General features: G+C 40.4%; 2 protein-coding genes across 2 annotated transcripts; one reads left to right on the top strand and one right to left on the bottom strand.

Moving 5' to 3' along the window:
- Position 1: 1 nt before the first annotated feature.
- On the top strand, positions 2–6,089 carry SDHD (succinate dehydrogenase complex subunit D; the record flags this gene model as incomplete). The annotated part of the gene is made up of 3 exons (XM_085316746.1): positions 2–23; positions 1,987–2,131; positions 5,372–6,089. Coding segments are annotated over 3 exons (333 nt in total), but the record flags the coding sequence as incomplete, so codon positions are not given.
- A 2,657-nt stretch (positions 6,090–8,746) lies between these two features.
- Positions 8,747–11,979, bottom strand: IL18 (interleukin 18). Its single transcript, XM_085316880.1, has 5 exons — positions 11,862–11,979; positions 10,879–10,887; positions 10,231–10,371; positions 9,196–9,341; positions 8,747–9,056 (listed from the first exon to the last, which is right to left on the bottom strand). Exons 1-5 carry the CDS (start codon positions 11,926–11,928, stop codon positions 8,841–8,843), a joined length of 579 nt encoding a protein of 192 aa, XP_085173006.1. The 5' UTR covers positions 11,929–11,979; the 3' UTR covers positions 8,747–8,840.
- Between the last annotated feature and the right edge of the window lie 2,143 nt (positions 11,980–14,122).

Consider the following 14,122-nt stretch of genomic DNA (forward strand, 5'->3'; position numbering starts at 1 on the left):
CGGCCTCCCGCAGCCCGGCCACGGTACGTCCCGCGCCCCGCGGAGGCCGGGGGGGGGGATCGGGGCGGGGGGCAGAGCGGAGCCCCCGCGGCTCCCTGCGTGGCCTTTGGTGCGGCCGGCGGCGCCGCGCTGGTTCCGTTGCTCTGCGCTTCACTCTCGGCTAAGGAGCGGGTGAAGCACCTCAGATCTGCAGCGTCCCTCGGCCGGCTGCGGACAGTCTCTGAACTGTAGATGCTGACTGAAAACGCTGTGGAAATAAACCTTCCCTGCTTGTGAGCAAAAGTGGTAGTTTTTTTCAGCTGAGAAACCATAGAATAAAAGATTTTTAACACCCCCCCCACACACATAGGCGCACACGAACAGGTCTGTACTTGTTCAGGCCTAGTAGCAGCAATAACACGAAAGTTCAGCAGTTGTGGCTTCTTTCTTGACTGATTTACTTCCGATTTACCCAGGTTAATCTGTGAAGTCTGATCTGCAGGCAGAGCCTATGTTTTAAGTTGTTTCTTCCTCTGTCGAGATGGTAAGAATACATGGAGATGGTGAAAGATAACCGTGCCAAGCCGTGCTTCCGGTCCCGTCGTTGGTTGTGCAGTTAAATAGGAAAACTTTCTGACCAAAGGTCAAGGTTTCATAGGTGGTTTTGTAGTCTTAGAGGTAGAAAATACAAAGAAATGTTTTCAAAACAAGCTACTTAACCATGGCTAAGCCATTTCCGTCCTTTCTGGCCTTGATACTAAAATTCAGTGAGAACTTCCTAAGCTACATTAACAAAACTTTCCTTCGGCTGTACAATATGATGTTGCAGAGTCTCAAAGCTAAAGAGAATCCAGTTCTCAAAGCAAAGGTTCAACGAACAGCAGATCTCAGACGTGCGCTGTGTAGTGCTGCGGGCCCTGGAGTGTCCTGGGAACAGCTTGATAGTCCATAGCRTTGCTCCCTCTCAGGTTTCACTGCAGATCCTTTGCTTTTCCTATACTGTCACTTTTTGAAATCTGTTTTTTTTCTTGCAAAGAAGAAAAGCTTTAGGGTACATTCCAAATTCAAAAATTTGTTTAGCCTTTACTTTCAGATAGCTGGGTATCATCTGTGTGTCAGGCAAGGGCCTTGCGAGTATTGTGTTCTGAAAGTAATTACAGAGTCAGCTCTGTGCAGTTTTTTTTTGCTTAGGCTGCTGATACGCAGGTTCAAAGTTCTGCTTATAATACTGAGTCTTCGGTTCCTTTCAGAACCTTCTGAGATTTTCTGTTTTCCCTAATAATACCTGCAAACTTAAGTAAAGGTTGATTACAGAGCTTGCTAACTGGTTGTTCTACATCTAGAGCCGTGTGTTACGTAGACCGTATTGCACACAGCTGAATATCTGTGAGGAATTGAAATCCTTTGGCCTTTACGCTGCTCCTAGGCCATTCATCACTGTGATGGTCCTAGAAGTTTAATTCACTTTTTACAGTTAAAAATAACAATATTGATTCCTGGGTGGAACTGTGTACCAAGCTGTTGTAGATACGCTATTCACTGGCATCTGTAGCTGCGTCTGTCCATATTTTGAAGCCCTTTTGAGACAKGCAGGGGTATCAAATGTCATGTAACACTCAGTAAACACACCAGATAAAAAGGCTTTGGTTTCAGAGGGTTTTGTTTCCTGCGATGGTTGACCTTGACCTTGTTCTTGAACCATACGCAGTGAACTTAGGACTGCTATTTGTTCTGACTTCACCTGTTGAGACTTCTAGTCTTCTCCAGTGAAAGGAGCTTCTTTTCCTTAACAGCAGTAAAGAGAGGAATACTTAAAATGAACCTGTAAGATGCTGTAAAATAGATAMATATTCTACAGCAGTAATTCAGGGATCTTGATTTTGCTCAGATAAAAGCTTGGTAGTCAGAATTGAGAAAACTATCGTGTTGATCAGGAAGAGGTATCTGTTGTTAAGACTGCAGCACTCGGAACAGAAACTTTGCACTGAAACATACTTCTCCTTGCAGGCAGTTCCAAGGCTGCATCCTTGCACTGGACAAGTGAGCGAGCTGTCAGTGTCCTCTTGCTGGGCCTCCTTCCTGCAGCCTATCTGTATCCTGGACCAGCTGTGGACTATTCACTGGCTGCAGCCCTCACTCTCCATGGTCACTGGTAAGCACAGTAGGTCCTTCAAAATCAAAAATAAAGTCTCATAGTCACGATGGGTCCAGGCCTTAGGTGAAAGTCTCGGTTCAACTCCGTATAGGGCAGTAAGTCTATTGACTTATTTCCTCATTACTGTGAAACTCCTAGAAAGCGACACACGCCAAATCCTTACTCTTCAGGTTCTGGTGACTGCCATCATCTTCGACAAAGCCAGCTGTACTTTGAGTCTTTCTCTGTCACACTGTTCTCTCAGCAGCAGGCAGAATAGATACTACAGTTAAAGTATCTGTAGTATCTACAGAACTTATCATTCTGTACTGTTCTTCTCCAGTCAATATCTTGTGCTTCACCAGTAACGCAATATCTTACCTTAGAAGGCCTTCCTTGCTAGTGACTGTTCTTGGTGGGGGGTTTCTTTTTGTTTTGCTTTGTTTTTTTCTCCCACATTATGTTTTACCACATAGTATCTGAGCATATCCTTAAAGCTGCATCAGTGTAGAGACTTGCAATATTTGTATCTTGGAGAAGAATCAGTATTTTGTGAACAGAGGAGAGCAGAAACAAGACAGGAATGTATACAAGTTGTTCTTACAAGTTTCTCTGGGCTCCTTTTTTGCTTCCTTAATGGGGATGAGATTCTGCATAATGAAGAGATCATAACAAAGATTGTACTAAAGAAACTGAGACCTTGATCATTCATTTCTTCTGATTCCTAGGAAACAGATGCTTGCTGATATTCTTCCTATTAAGTGTAGTTCTGCTGTGATTTTTCACATACATAGACTAGATCAGTGTTTCTTTCCTTTGAGTCAGTTGGGAGTGTGCCCAGCTACATGATTCGCCTAACTGGTAGTGTTTGCATTTTTGAAATGCTCTTGGTTCATAGTTCCTTGTGGCAGGGATAAAGCAGATAACCTTGCCTGTCAAAGTACATTTAATTTGGTTATCTTGAATCTGAATTTTGCTCTTTCCAAATTGTACCAGGCATTCTTGCACTTGGCTCATTGTGCCTGGGAGCTTCTTCCCAAAGCCCTCAAATGTAGTATGGAGTTCATCTGAAATGTAGCTATCCTTGAAAATCCTGCCAGAACTCTTTCATATATAAAATAAATAAAACTAATGCCTTTGAAGCACTTCTCCACTTATCTGGTATGTGCATTTCAGTGTCATACTGAATATGAACATATGGGGAAGTTCCAGACAATGGAAAAGGTTGCTGCACCTTCATGTGTTGAAATGAGTTGCCTGGAGGACATTTTTTGGTGATGCATGCAAATTTGGTTCTGCAGTGGATGTTTCTGACACATGTCTGGATTGTTCATGCAAGAAATCCTTTTTCTGTAAACAGTGTGGGGATTTCCCCCATGTGAAAAATGTGTTGCTTCTTCTGTATGACACTTCTGGTAGCTCTTATCAGAGTACGTCCCCCATTTGTGTGGGTTTTTTTGTTGTTTTCTTCTTAAGCTGGAAATTTTCTCCGGTATTAAATTCTTGATTTGCAAAGCATAGGCTTAAAAATCTGAAGTATTACTACACAGGAAGATTCTTTTCTGGTGCTGTCACGTATACTCAGTAGTGGAATAAGATGAAAAAAAAGATCTTTAGCTTGACAGAACAGATCATTTGATCAGAATATTCATGCTAACAGCCATAAGAAACTGCAGCATCTTCATATAATATATTTTGTGTTCTTCATTGTTCTGACTTGATACTGAAGACTATCATGAAATCTTGGGATCTGACCCTATGCGGCCCATTTTGCTATATATATATATGTGTGTGTATATATATGTGTGTATGTATATATATATATATATATATTTCTTCAGGAACAGTTGTCTAAAAATATATTGGAAACACTGCTTCAGCTGGTCTAATGGCAGCTTAGTCTTTGGACTGACAGTCACCTGGCTTTCTCTGGAAACCTGAGGCTGTGTTGATCTCGTGTCTTTTTCACTGGCACATAATAGAGACTTCTCTGCCCAGTGAAGCGGCTGTGCTGTAAGCTGCCTTGTGCGTCTGTCACACACTAGCTTTTCCCCACTAATTCCAAATTCTTTGTTGGGGCCACTTATCTTTTTCCCTGAGGCAGTTTTATTCTGCCATGCAAAGCAAACACCTTTTGAAAATGCTTTACCAACRCTGCAGTCAAAGGGCAGCCTGTGAATCCCAAGTTGCCTGACGTGTCTGTGCCTAGGACCACGCCGGGTGCAGGTGGGGGCTGCTTGCACTCCTCACACTCCACTGTCCAGCCTGAGTTGATAGCTCTGACAGTTTGAGAGTAGCTGCCTTTCAGATTACATCCACTTTCTGCCTCTATCCTCTGTGTCTAGTGGTTTCTTATCCCCCTTTTCTTGCTTTTGGTGTCTTAAAGGTATCAGTCCCATCTGAGCAAAGATGAGCTTGGTGTTCACTTCCAGTGGCATCTGCTGCAGCACTTGGATGCTGCTAGGTCACGAGCTTGTCCCCTAATTAGACAGATCCTTCAGTTCCAGAGTAGACAAAGGCAAAATTCTAGGAAGCAAACCATTGCATTAATACACTTCTCTCTTGCAGGGTGACATCTGTCACTGCAGAAGGCAGATATCACTGTGTTTTCAGGGAATAGAACTACCACATCACTTTAGTCACGTCCCTTGTCTTCCTATTGCAGGATAGATTAAATGTGGCACAAAGAGTGGACTTCCAGTGTGACAGATGTAGGAAAACCCCTGAGTATGCTAATTTGTTGTTGTTGTTGTGCTATTTTCTAATTTAAACATGCATCCTGGAATTGCTGGTGCCTTTTTATTTAAAGGCTGGTCCAAGTGGCACACCTTGCTGTTCAACCAAAAAGCATGTTCCCTTTGATTTCTTCTGTCCTGGGAAGTCAGGTTAGCTGCCCACTATTTCTTAGAGACAAATTATACTGTTTGAAAAAAGCTGTGCTCAACACTGTTTCCTAAATACCATTAAGAAAACTCTGAGCTAACATATATWTTTTTTTTAATTGAAGTAGAATGAATTCCAGAGTGACTTTTTTTGAAATAYGTTTGTCTGCTTCCTTAGTGGAAGCTCCTGTTTTCTGTACAGAATGGTGATGGGGATGAAAGAAATGATGTGATTGAACTAACTTACACCTGTAGCACGGAGAAGAGTATTGGTATCAGTTACAGTAGAATGCTCTTATAAGTTGGGTGCATTTTAGTGAGGAACGTTCTTCTCTGTTCTCAGCTTGTTTCTGTCTCTCTCTCTCTCATTCTGTAGGGGTCTTGGACAGGTTATAACTGACTACGTCCATGGAGAGAGAGCCATTAAACTGGCCAATACAGGTCTGTATGTGCTCTCAGCCGTTACCTTCGCTGGGCTCTGCTACTTTAACTATCATGATGTCGGTATCTGCAAGGCTGTGGCCATGCTGTGGAGTCTCTAAGATGCATCCGAGTCCCTGACGAACATGATTGTTCACTGCTGCCTCTGCTTCATCGTGTTTTTACCGAGATGTTTAATGCAGGAGAAATGAGTAACAGAGGGTCCGTAGTATGTACATACCACAGCAGCAAGCAAAGAGCTAGTATTTTAGAAATCAATATCGATCATCTCTTGGTTTATTGAAACAGTAAAAATGCTGGAAGAGAAGTAGATTTAAAGTGAATTCTGTTTAGGCAAGAGCAAGTTGGTTTTAAGATGCATTATAAATTGGAATGAGTTATTTAAATCATTAACAGACTTATACAGCTGAAGATAACTTGCCTTTTAGCATCATCTTGAATTTTTCTCATCTTTTCCTTTTTCTAAAATAGCTGCTATTTGGTTTCCTATTTTGTAAACAAATTTGACCTGAGAAAAGTTAAACTATGGTTCCAGCATCACAACAACTGAACTGTATGTAAGGCACTCTCTGTAACTCTTCAGGCCCTGAGAGTTAATGTAGAAAAGGGAATATCTTTTTTCTTAATCCATCCAATAAAGAATTTACAGAAAATGTATGTGTGTGTGTGTGATTCTGAGACTTTTTTTTTTCCTACTTTTGGGTTAGTTCAAATGTTTTCACTGCAGATAAGTTTTTTTTTTTTTTTTTTTCCTTTCCCTAAAATAAAGCTCAGGGACTAATTCATACTGTTACAGCTCTATATTACTTTCTGGAGAGGTTGTGTTAAACAAAAATACTTTTTATGAATGTGCATTGTCCTTAAGAAGACAAATATTGACTTAGAAGAAGAGGAATTTTTCAGATTAAATTTAGCAGCCATAAATAGCCTATGGCTTTCATAGCTTCCCTGAAATCTGTATGTTCATCCACACAAATGTGTTAATTAACAGTTTCATCTAACTTTAACATTTTACTCTTGCCCTGATAAAGTTGTTTGTTTTCTAAATAAACACAGCTGCTCTTCTTCTGTGTGACTTTAAAGACAGCAAAGGTAGCCTTTCTGTCATAGCTTGACTTGAAAATGAGACAGCATTCTTTCTCACTTCTTTAGGTTTCATAGCATTTTACAGGGGGAAAATTGAAAATTTTTTTTAACTTCACTTATCTTTTCTGACTTGCAGGGTAATAAGGATTGGTTAACTGTTTCCAAATTTTAGTGGCACTTCTGTGTTACTATTAATAGAAGAGGAAGAGAATTGTGTGTTTCCATCAGTTTGAGTATGCAATAGACAGAAAGAATAAACTGCTGTCTGAATTCTAGCAGATTAATTTCCCAATATGATTTTAAAAATCTTTGTTTTTATTAAAAAAAAAGTTTGCATTTGATTAAAAAAAATATATGTAACCATGAGAAATACTATATAACTGGCCACTTTTGCTTTGCTAGACTTGATATAAGAATTGAGGTGATTGCTTCTGTCTGATGTGGTCTGATTTAGATATGATGTAACAGTCATTATTTCAGTACGGCAAGGAGGATGCATGTGTATGACTCATTTGTAGATACCTCTACAGAGTTTGAGTAAGTATCATAGAAAGTGTTTGGCATTTCGTGTTTTGAGACTGAATGTGAGATGCAATTTTCTTAATACTGTATGTGGTATGTGTCTAAGATACGTTGTGTAAAGAGCAAGTTACATGAGAGCTCTGAGAATGTAGTAGTCCAGATGTGCTACGTTAGGGACTAGCAAGTCTGAGACCCGTTCTTTGTGTTTTTGGTGCAAAAATGAAAAGGTAATAACCAGAGCTTTCTCTGTGAATGAAACGTGTTCCTCAGTCCTCTTGAAACCGGATCATTTGCTCTTGATTATAATTACTGTTTCTATGAATTATTGTGGTGGGTGTTAACCATTTGGTCTGTTTATCATTCATCACGCCTCTACAACTGGGACTGAGCCCTACCGGGTGTCTGGGTATCTTAAATCCATTCTGGAGTTTAAGCCCCTCTAGTGAACTATTCTTAGTGCACTATGGCTTGAGTGRTAGCTGTACCTGATCCTAGGTAACCGGTTTCTAATAATCTCTAGTAGCTAGGGTAAGTGAAAACCTACRGACAGCAAATTGGAAGTTGAGATCCTCAGGGTTATCACAGCAGTTTCTTGTCGCTAACTTACGTGCTTTTATAAAGCTGCTGAAATTACTTTTTTTTTTTTCCTGCCTGTATGGAGTATGACAACTGTGCCCTCTTTTTAAATGTTCTGCACAGCAAGTTGAGGACTAAGACTAGCTGCAACCCATGTTCAGATTATCACTAGCTGGAGTTGGATCAGTAGATAACCCGTATTACTTGTAGAAAAGAGTATGTCATACCAATTTTCTCAAGGATTAAATACTCAAAATATGTTACAATTATCTTGTACTTGGTGAAGTCCAGTGTTTTTTTTAGTTGTGTACATAAAACAGGGTTCACTGCTTGACCCCAACATATGCCATACCATTACATCCATAAAATGAGATAGGCTCCTTAGAGAAGCCAGCCAGAGCTACCTTGGTTCTGAATAGCATGCTAAGGAGAAATGCGTACTTCATTTAGTCACTAATTTGCAATTAAATGTTAAATTTTAAAAACTTACATTAAAGCATGTAGGTTGCTAGTGGGCTACAGACAAATAGCTTTATTAGGACTTTACCTATTTAGAGATGTTATCAGTTTCCTAATTAAAGAAAGTGTAAGTTCACAGTACAACAAATTCTGTTATTTCCACTTCAGCTGAAGGTGAGAATGTCAGTTGTGTAACTGATTGGTAAAGACTCAGGAAATCATCTTTATGCAAAGAAGCCATCCTAGAGTGTTTATGGCTTGCTTATGAAATCTGGTTTTCTAAGGATTTTTGTCATGTGAGTCCTTCAGTTYTCTGGGGTTTTGTAAGCTACAATTCCTTTCTGGGAGGAAAGAAGGAGTTAAATAAGAGCATGCTTTTTCTCCGTCCCCTTAAGAGGTTTAATTCATATGTGAGAAACCTACTATGAACAGCTGTTTGATTAGCAGACCCTGAAGATTTTAGGGATGAAACTATTTAGGACTATATAGGCATGCACACTCTTGTTTCTTCACTGCATAATTTTCCCCTCCTTTCTGACCAGAAATYGTTCTTCTTCTGGTTATTTTCCCCCAAGAAATTTAATTTGTTTGCCTTTGTAAGAYGTTATTTTTTTGTACTGACTTGTAGTAGCAAGCTAAAAAAAAATCAAAACTAGCTTGGCTTGGCTAAAGAAAGAATAAGATTTATTATTTTTTTTAAAGCCAGAAAATACATTGCAAGACTGACAAAGTATGTCACCGGTTATGATTTTCATTTTGACTTAAGCTACAAACTTCGTGGTTTCATCCACTTCATCTTCTTTTGACATTTTCTTTAAAATTAATTTTCTTAAGCCTCCTTCTTTCTCAAAGGCCAAGAACATTCCTTGTTCTAGTGAATATTCAAACTTGAATGCTCTGGAGCTACAAGGTGTAAATGTCTTTTTGAAGAAGATAAAGTTACTTTCACAAGGAATTTCTGTGGGAACTTCTCCTTCCTGAAGAAGAAAAAAGGAATGAGTTATTGCCAGGATAAGACTTCAGAAGTTTGATTTCAGCTCTCACATGTTTGGACTCTTAATTTTGCATGCTGCTTATACATACGGAAGGTATGGAAACCAGAGGCACGATACTTACCCTAAATCGAACCGTTATTTTCTCATGTTCTTTCTCACAACACATGTAATAATTCTTATCATTTATCTGGATGCTGAATGCAACAGGCATCCCTGCTGAAGGCGTAGTAGTTTTGTAACAGTGAATGTTGAAGTGCATTCCACTGCCTAAATAGAAATTATTTATCCTTAATAGTCTGCTGAGAAAGAGAGCACTGCAACAACTTAACCCTGTTTRTTTATTTTACCATCCCACTGGCAACTGCTGTATTCCCAGGACTCTCTTTTTGACAGGACAGCCAGGATCTGTAATTTTTATGACTGCTTATAGTAGGTGTTTGACCTTCTGTCAACATGCAATAACTATGAGTTTGAATTTGTAGGAAGACACATGAACTTACCAATTGGTAAGTGGATGTTCACTGGATGAAGGATGGATGTTCAGATCCTTCTGTGTGCATGCACAAAGTGAGAATTGGATTTGTAAACAGTGATCTGTAAATCAGATCACACCTGTGTTCTGTAAATAAATGTGTTCTATATATATGGTCCTGAATGAATTGTTTGGGCCAAAAAAAAGCAAAAACAAAACTGTAAGTACAATGTTAACTACTACTGTTAGAAGAAAGAGCGAGTTTTAAATGCATTGTCTATGTTTGTTTAAAACTGCAACACAGAAAAGACTAAGAACCTAGTTTGTGATCACAGCTAACCAGAAATCTTAGCGGCCCTTTCCTGCGTGGGACATCCTCAAGGCCTCGGGCTTGTCTGAAGTGCAAGGAACTCTAAGAAGAACTTCTGATTTTGGCTTCTGCTGCAAAAGGCACTTGTACTGTCACATCAATGCACCAAATGGGTTAACTTTCAGCTGTTATAGCTTAGCTTTATTCTTGGCCAGTGAGGTACCAGCCAGGTAAGAGCAAGCTCCAGCTGAAGCTTTGTGTCCTTCCTTACTGTCAGTCATGCCCTTTGGACTCTGTCATTACAAAGAACAAAAGAACATCTGTAAGAAATAGACATCGTAATGGTTATAGCAGGGGATTGAAAAATGGTGTACCAGACTTCATCTCCTGATCTGTCACGTCTTCAAAAGCTGCCACGTTTAAAGTTGGTTGAAACACAAGCAGCTGGCTATTTACGTTTCGGAAGACTCGTTGTTGGAGAGTTTTTTCCTTACACAAGGCATCACATTCCAGCTCTGTAGAAATATTAAGTGAAGAGGATCAAATGTTTTGGTTATTATCTCCCCTGCTCTTAGCAGATCACTACAGGCTTCATTTTGCCATTGAAGATATCAGGCAAAATAATTTCTTGGAAGGGCAGTCCCAAACAAAACGCAGACCACATCATTCTTCCCCTGCCCCCCCCCTCCAGCTTTTAGCAACCCAGTCAACATGCAAGGATTTCCCAGGACAGTAATTTGTGAAACAAGCAAGAGGGGYTACTAAATGTGTTAATGACAGCACAGCACTTCTCTCTCCAGCCCAATTATACATGCATGATGAGGCCCTTGTATGGGGGAATCTGCTAGCCTGTACCTTAGAGGGAAACAAGGTGTCATCAGCATTAAACAGTGATCTGTAACACTTTCATGCTAACCGCCAACCAGTCTGAAACCTTACTGCCCAAGGTACACAAAGGATTTGTGGGTTAGTAAGCCTGAGCAGCTTAGTTCAGATTAAATCATGACAAACTTTCAGCTTACCATCATCATCTTCATTCCAAATAAGCAGTGAGGGGGAAGAAAAAGAGAGGAGAAAAAAAAATTAAGTTCTGCTCCCACAGAAGAGACCACTTTCTAACCAGTTTTGTTCTGCAACACTGGAAGCCAGCCATCCACCTCATCCACCTACCCACTTCCAGTTTTACTCCCCAGTTAGCATTAACTCACCAGCTGGGCTGCTCTAACTGCAGAGTGTGTTTTAGTTGTGAGCATAGCAAACTCGACAATGTGATGAAGCCACCAGTCATTTGAAAACTCGAGTTACCACTAAACCAAGAGGCATGCAAAATGTTTTAGGTTTAGTTAAGGGTGAGCAGCTCAGTTCAGGTTAAGCCTAAAATCAAGAAATGAACATCATAGGAAATGCTGCTTGCATCAGCACCTTTGTTCAAATTGAGCAAAAGGACAAGAAAAAATTGTTACAAACTGCCTCCAAAGAAGAGACCATTTTCTAAATAATTTTATCCAGTAAAATCACAAGTTAAACACCTATTCCATCTCTACCCTCTCTAGGTGTCCTTCACCTGAATATACTGCATAAAGTAAKAGAGTCCCCTGGGTGAGGTACTGTGCCCACAGTACCCCAAACTGAGACTCACAGGAAAAATCAATCTGAAATCAGTATGATAAAGAAATTATTTTCAATAATTATTCAAACAGATAAAGTTAGCAAAAGCTTAAAGTGTTCAGCAGTAGTATGACACTACTGACCTATAATGCACTGGGACTGCTGTCTCAAACTCAGATCTCTGTTGCATTGAACAGCCTAGCTCCSTAAGTTAGGAACTATCATTCTTCCAAGCGGGTGGGGAGCGTCATTGCTTTGAGGATTGCTCAGATAATATGGGGAAAAAAACCAGGTTGCCACAAAAATATGGATGCCAACCCAAAGACAGGACTCAACTGAGCTCTTCTAAGAGGAGTTCAGACAGTGTATGTCTCTTTGAGCAAGAGGTAATAATTACCTGTAAAATAGAGGCAGAAGTTTTTTCCAAGTTGTACTGCACACACAAGAATATCTTCATCACTCATCTTCACTCTGCTGAAAACACATGGAGAGGATTCAGAGATAAGAACGACGCTTCTTACCCGGCAAGGCTAGAGACTTCTCGAACTTGTTCTCTGCTAGCTGTACCCTAATTGGCTGGTGCGTTTCACTACGTATTGAGAGGCTGCTTTTGTAAATGATTCTTAGTCTGCTTTTGTTACCATTTGTTATTCTTTATACAGCATCCTTCAAATTCTTATATTTTGCTTATTAATTATTATTATTTAATTATTGACTTATGTGATGTTATAGGAGAATAAAGAATGTGGTCTGCCGTACTACTTTTGCTGAATAAATAATAGTTCYGTACAGACCATTATAATAACTCATTATCATTTCCTGTTTCTGTAAGAATGCTAATAAGTAGATCCACAAACGCATTTTATCAAATTAGCTCCCTTCCCTTCGACCTGCAAAAATTATCCTACTGTCAGGTGATCGTTTGTTTTTCCTGATTTTCCAATAGGGAAGTGACTTGAAATGGCTTAAGCACCCTCTTACTGGCCATTAAGCCATAAAAGGTATTGGTCTTTTCAGACTCCCTTCACTATTCTTTTCAGGTTTCTTCTTAAAAAGACAGTGAACTTCCAAAATACCCCAAACTTAGTCCTGCTTCAGCTGCCTCCCTACAAAGGCCTGTATCCTTCCACTGATTATGAAGAGGGCCTAAAGTGACTAAACATCTTGCTCAGGTTAGCCTTTTGAGTGCACCTTGAGTCGGACTTGTACAGGCTTGTAGAAAAGTGAGGTTGCAGTTTATTTGTAGCAGTGATTTGCTTTTTTTAATCTTGTTCCAATCCAGGTTGAATGCTGAGCTCGATTTCAAAGCTATTCTTCCAGGAGTGATGCAGAGCAAAGTAAAGAAGAAAAGGATGCCTCCCCTCAGGATAGCAAATTTACCAAAATGCTGCCATCCTCCTGGGCTGAACTCTAACTCAGCAGAACTGTGTAGAACATATTATTTTGCCTTTCTGAATTAATAGCTGACATACCATTTTTTGCTCTCTGATGACAAGTATTTGTAATTGTAAAGCTAATTAACATGTAGGAGTCTTACAGGTCCTTCTCTAGGTGACTTTGATTACTTAAATATAATTAATAGTAATTTATTTTTAAAGTTGTTTGGGGTATTTGTGCTAAGGAAAAGAATTCCCACGCAAATTAAATAGGAAAGTTTCTGCACTTTTATACCAGTTTCTTCTCTTGATTTACAATTCAGATGCAACAACATAAAGTAACTATGCATTTCCTGACAAAGGCCTCTAAAAGAGATAACATTATTAGGTGTAGATCAAACCTCTCACGACTGTACAGTGATTGTAAAAATATTAAAATCATGATCTGTAAGTACTCTAGAATATAAAGTGCTGCATTCAAACCTAATAACCACTGCCAAAGAGTTCTTTCCCTTGCACTGTCTGCAGGAATAATGTAAATAAATGTGTTAAACCAAGGTAAGCAAAGGGAAGAACTGGCTCTTGCACTGGCATTTTGAGGCTCTTTTTTGCCACTTGGAAAAAAAAATATTATACAAAATATAACTGAGCAATGTAAATAAGCAACTGAAGTTTGYTTTACTTGCTTTTGGTAAGTTAARAAAAATAAGCAAGTAAATAAGYGCACATCAACCTTAGGGGTTAGGGTGGGTGAGTCACAGCAACTCCATTCTTTGTCTCCCCAGCCAAGCACTTTGAGAAATTTATTTACGAGCAAATTTTTGTCACCTCATTTTTATATGGTCTCAATATGTGGTTGTTACGTGGTTCATATGGTGCCCCTGGCTGCTCAGCATGGAGGAGGCAGCCGGGTCCGCAGCAGAGGCCGCACCGTTGTTTCCCGGCGCGCTTACCAAGCCCCCGAAASGGGCTGCTGCAGCGAACAGCGTCCGCTTCCTCTGCAGCAGAGGAGCTCTCGGCGCGGAGAACGCTAGCAAGGCCGAGACACGGGGGAAGGCGCAAGGACTCAACGTGCCCTCCCCCGSGCTGGGACCGCAGTTCCCTCGCTGTTAATCATTATCTGGAAATTTTCCGTGGCGTGTACGCTGCCCTAACTTTTTAAGTGTAAAACCCGCCGGCTCCGCGTCTCCTAGCCCGATGCCTAGTCGCGGATGGCCAGGCGGTGCGCAGCGCGGAGGGTACTAGCGGCCGCGGGCAAGGGGCTGCGGCGCTGCGGGGCCGC

This window comes from Rhea americana, unplaced genomic scaffold, assembly GCF_003343005.1.
Source record: "Rhea americana isolate MKP2758 unplaced genomic scaffold, rheAme1 scaffold_48, whole genome shotgun sequence".
Classification (NCBI taxonomy): Eukaryota; Metazoa; Chordata; class Aves; order Rheiformes; family Rheidae; genus Rhea; species Rhea americana.

Excerpts from the sequence above, each read along its gene's own strand:
- IL18 (XM_085316880.1), bottom strand. The coding sequence starts at position 11,928 with ATGAGTGATGAAGATATTCTTGTGTGTGCAGTACAACTTGGAAAAAAC. Across the intron at positions 9,342-10,230 it reads AGATCAGGAGATGAAGTCTG|GCAGTGGAATGCACTTCAAC; the intron begins GTACACCATTTT and ends ATTTCTATTTAG. Across the intron at positions 9,057-9,195 it reads AAATAACGGTTCGATTTAGG|GAAGGAGAAGTTCCCACAGA; the intron begins GTAAGTATCGTG and ends TTTCTTCTTCAG.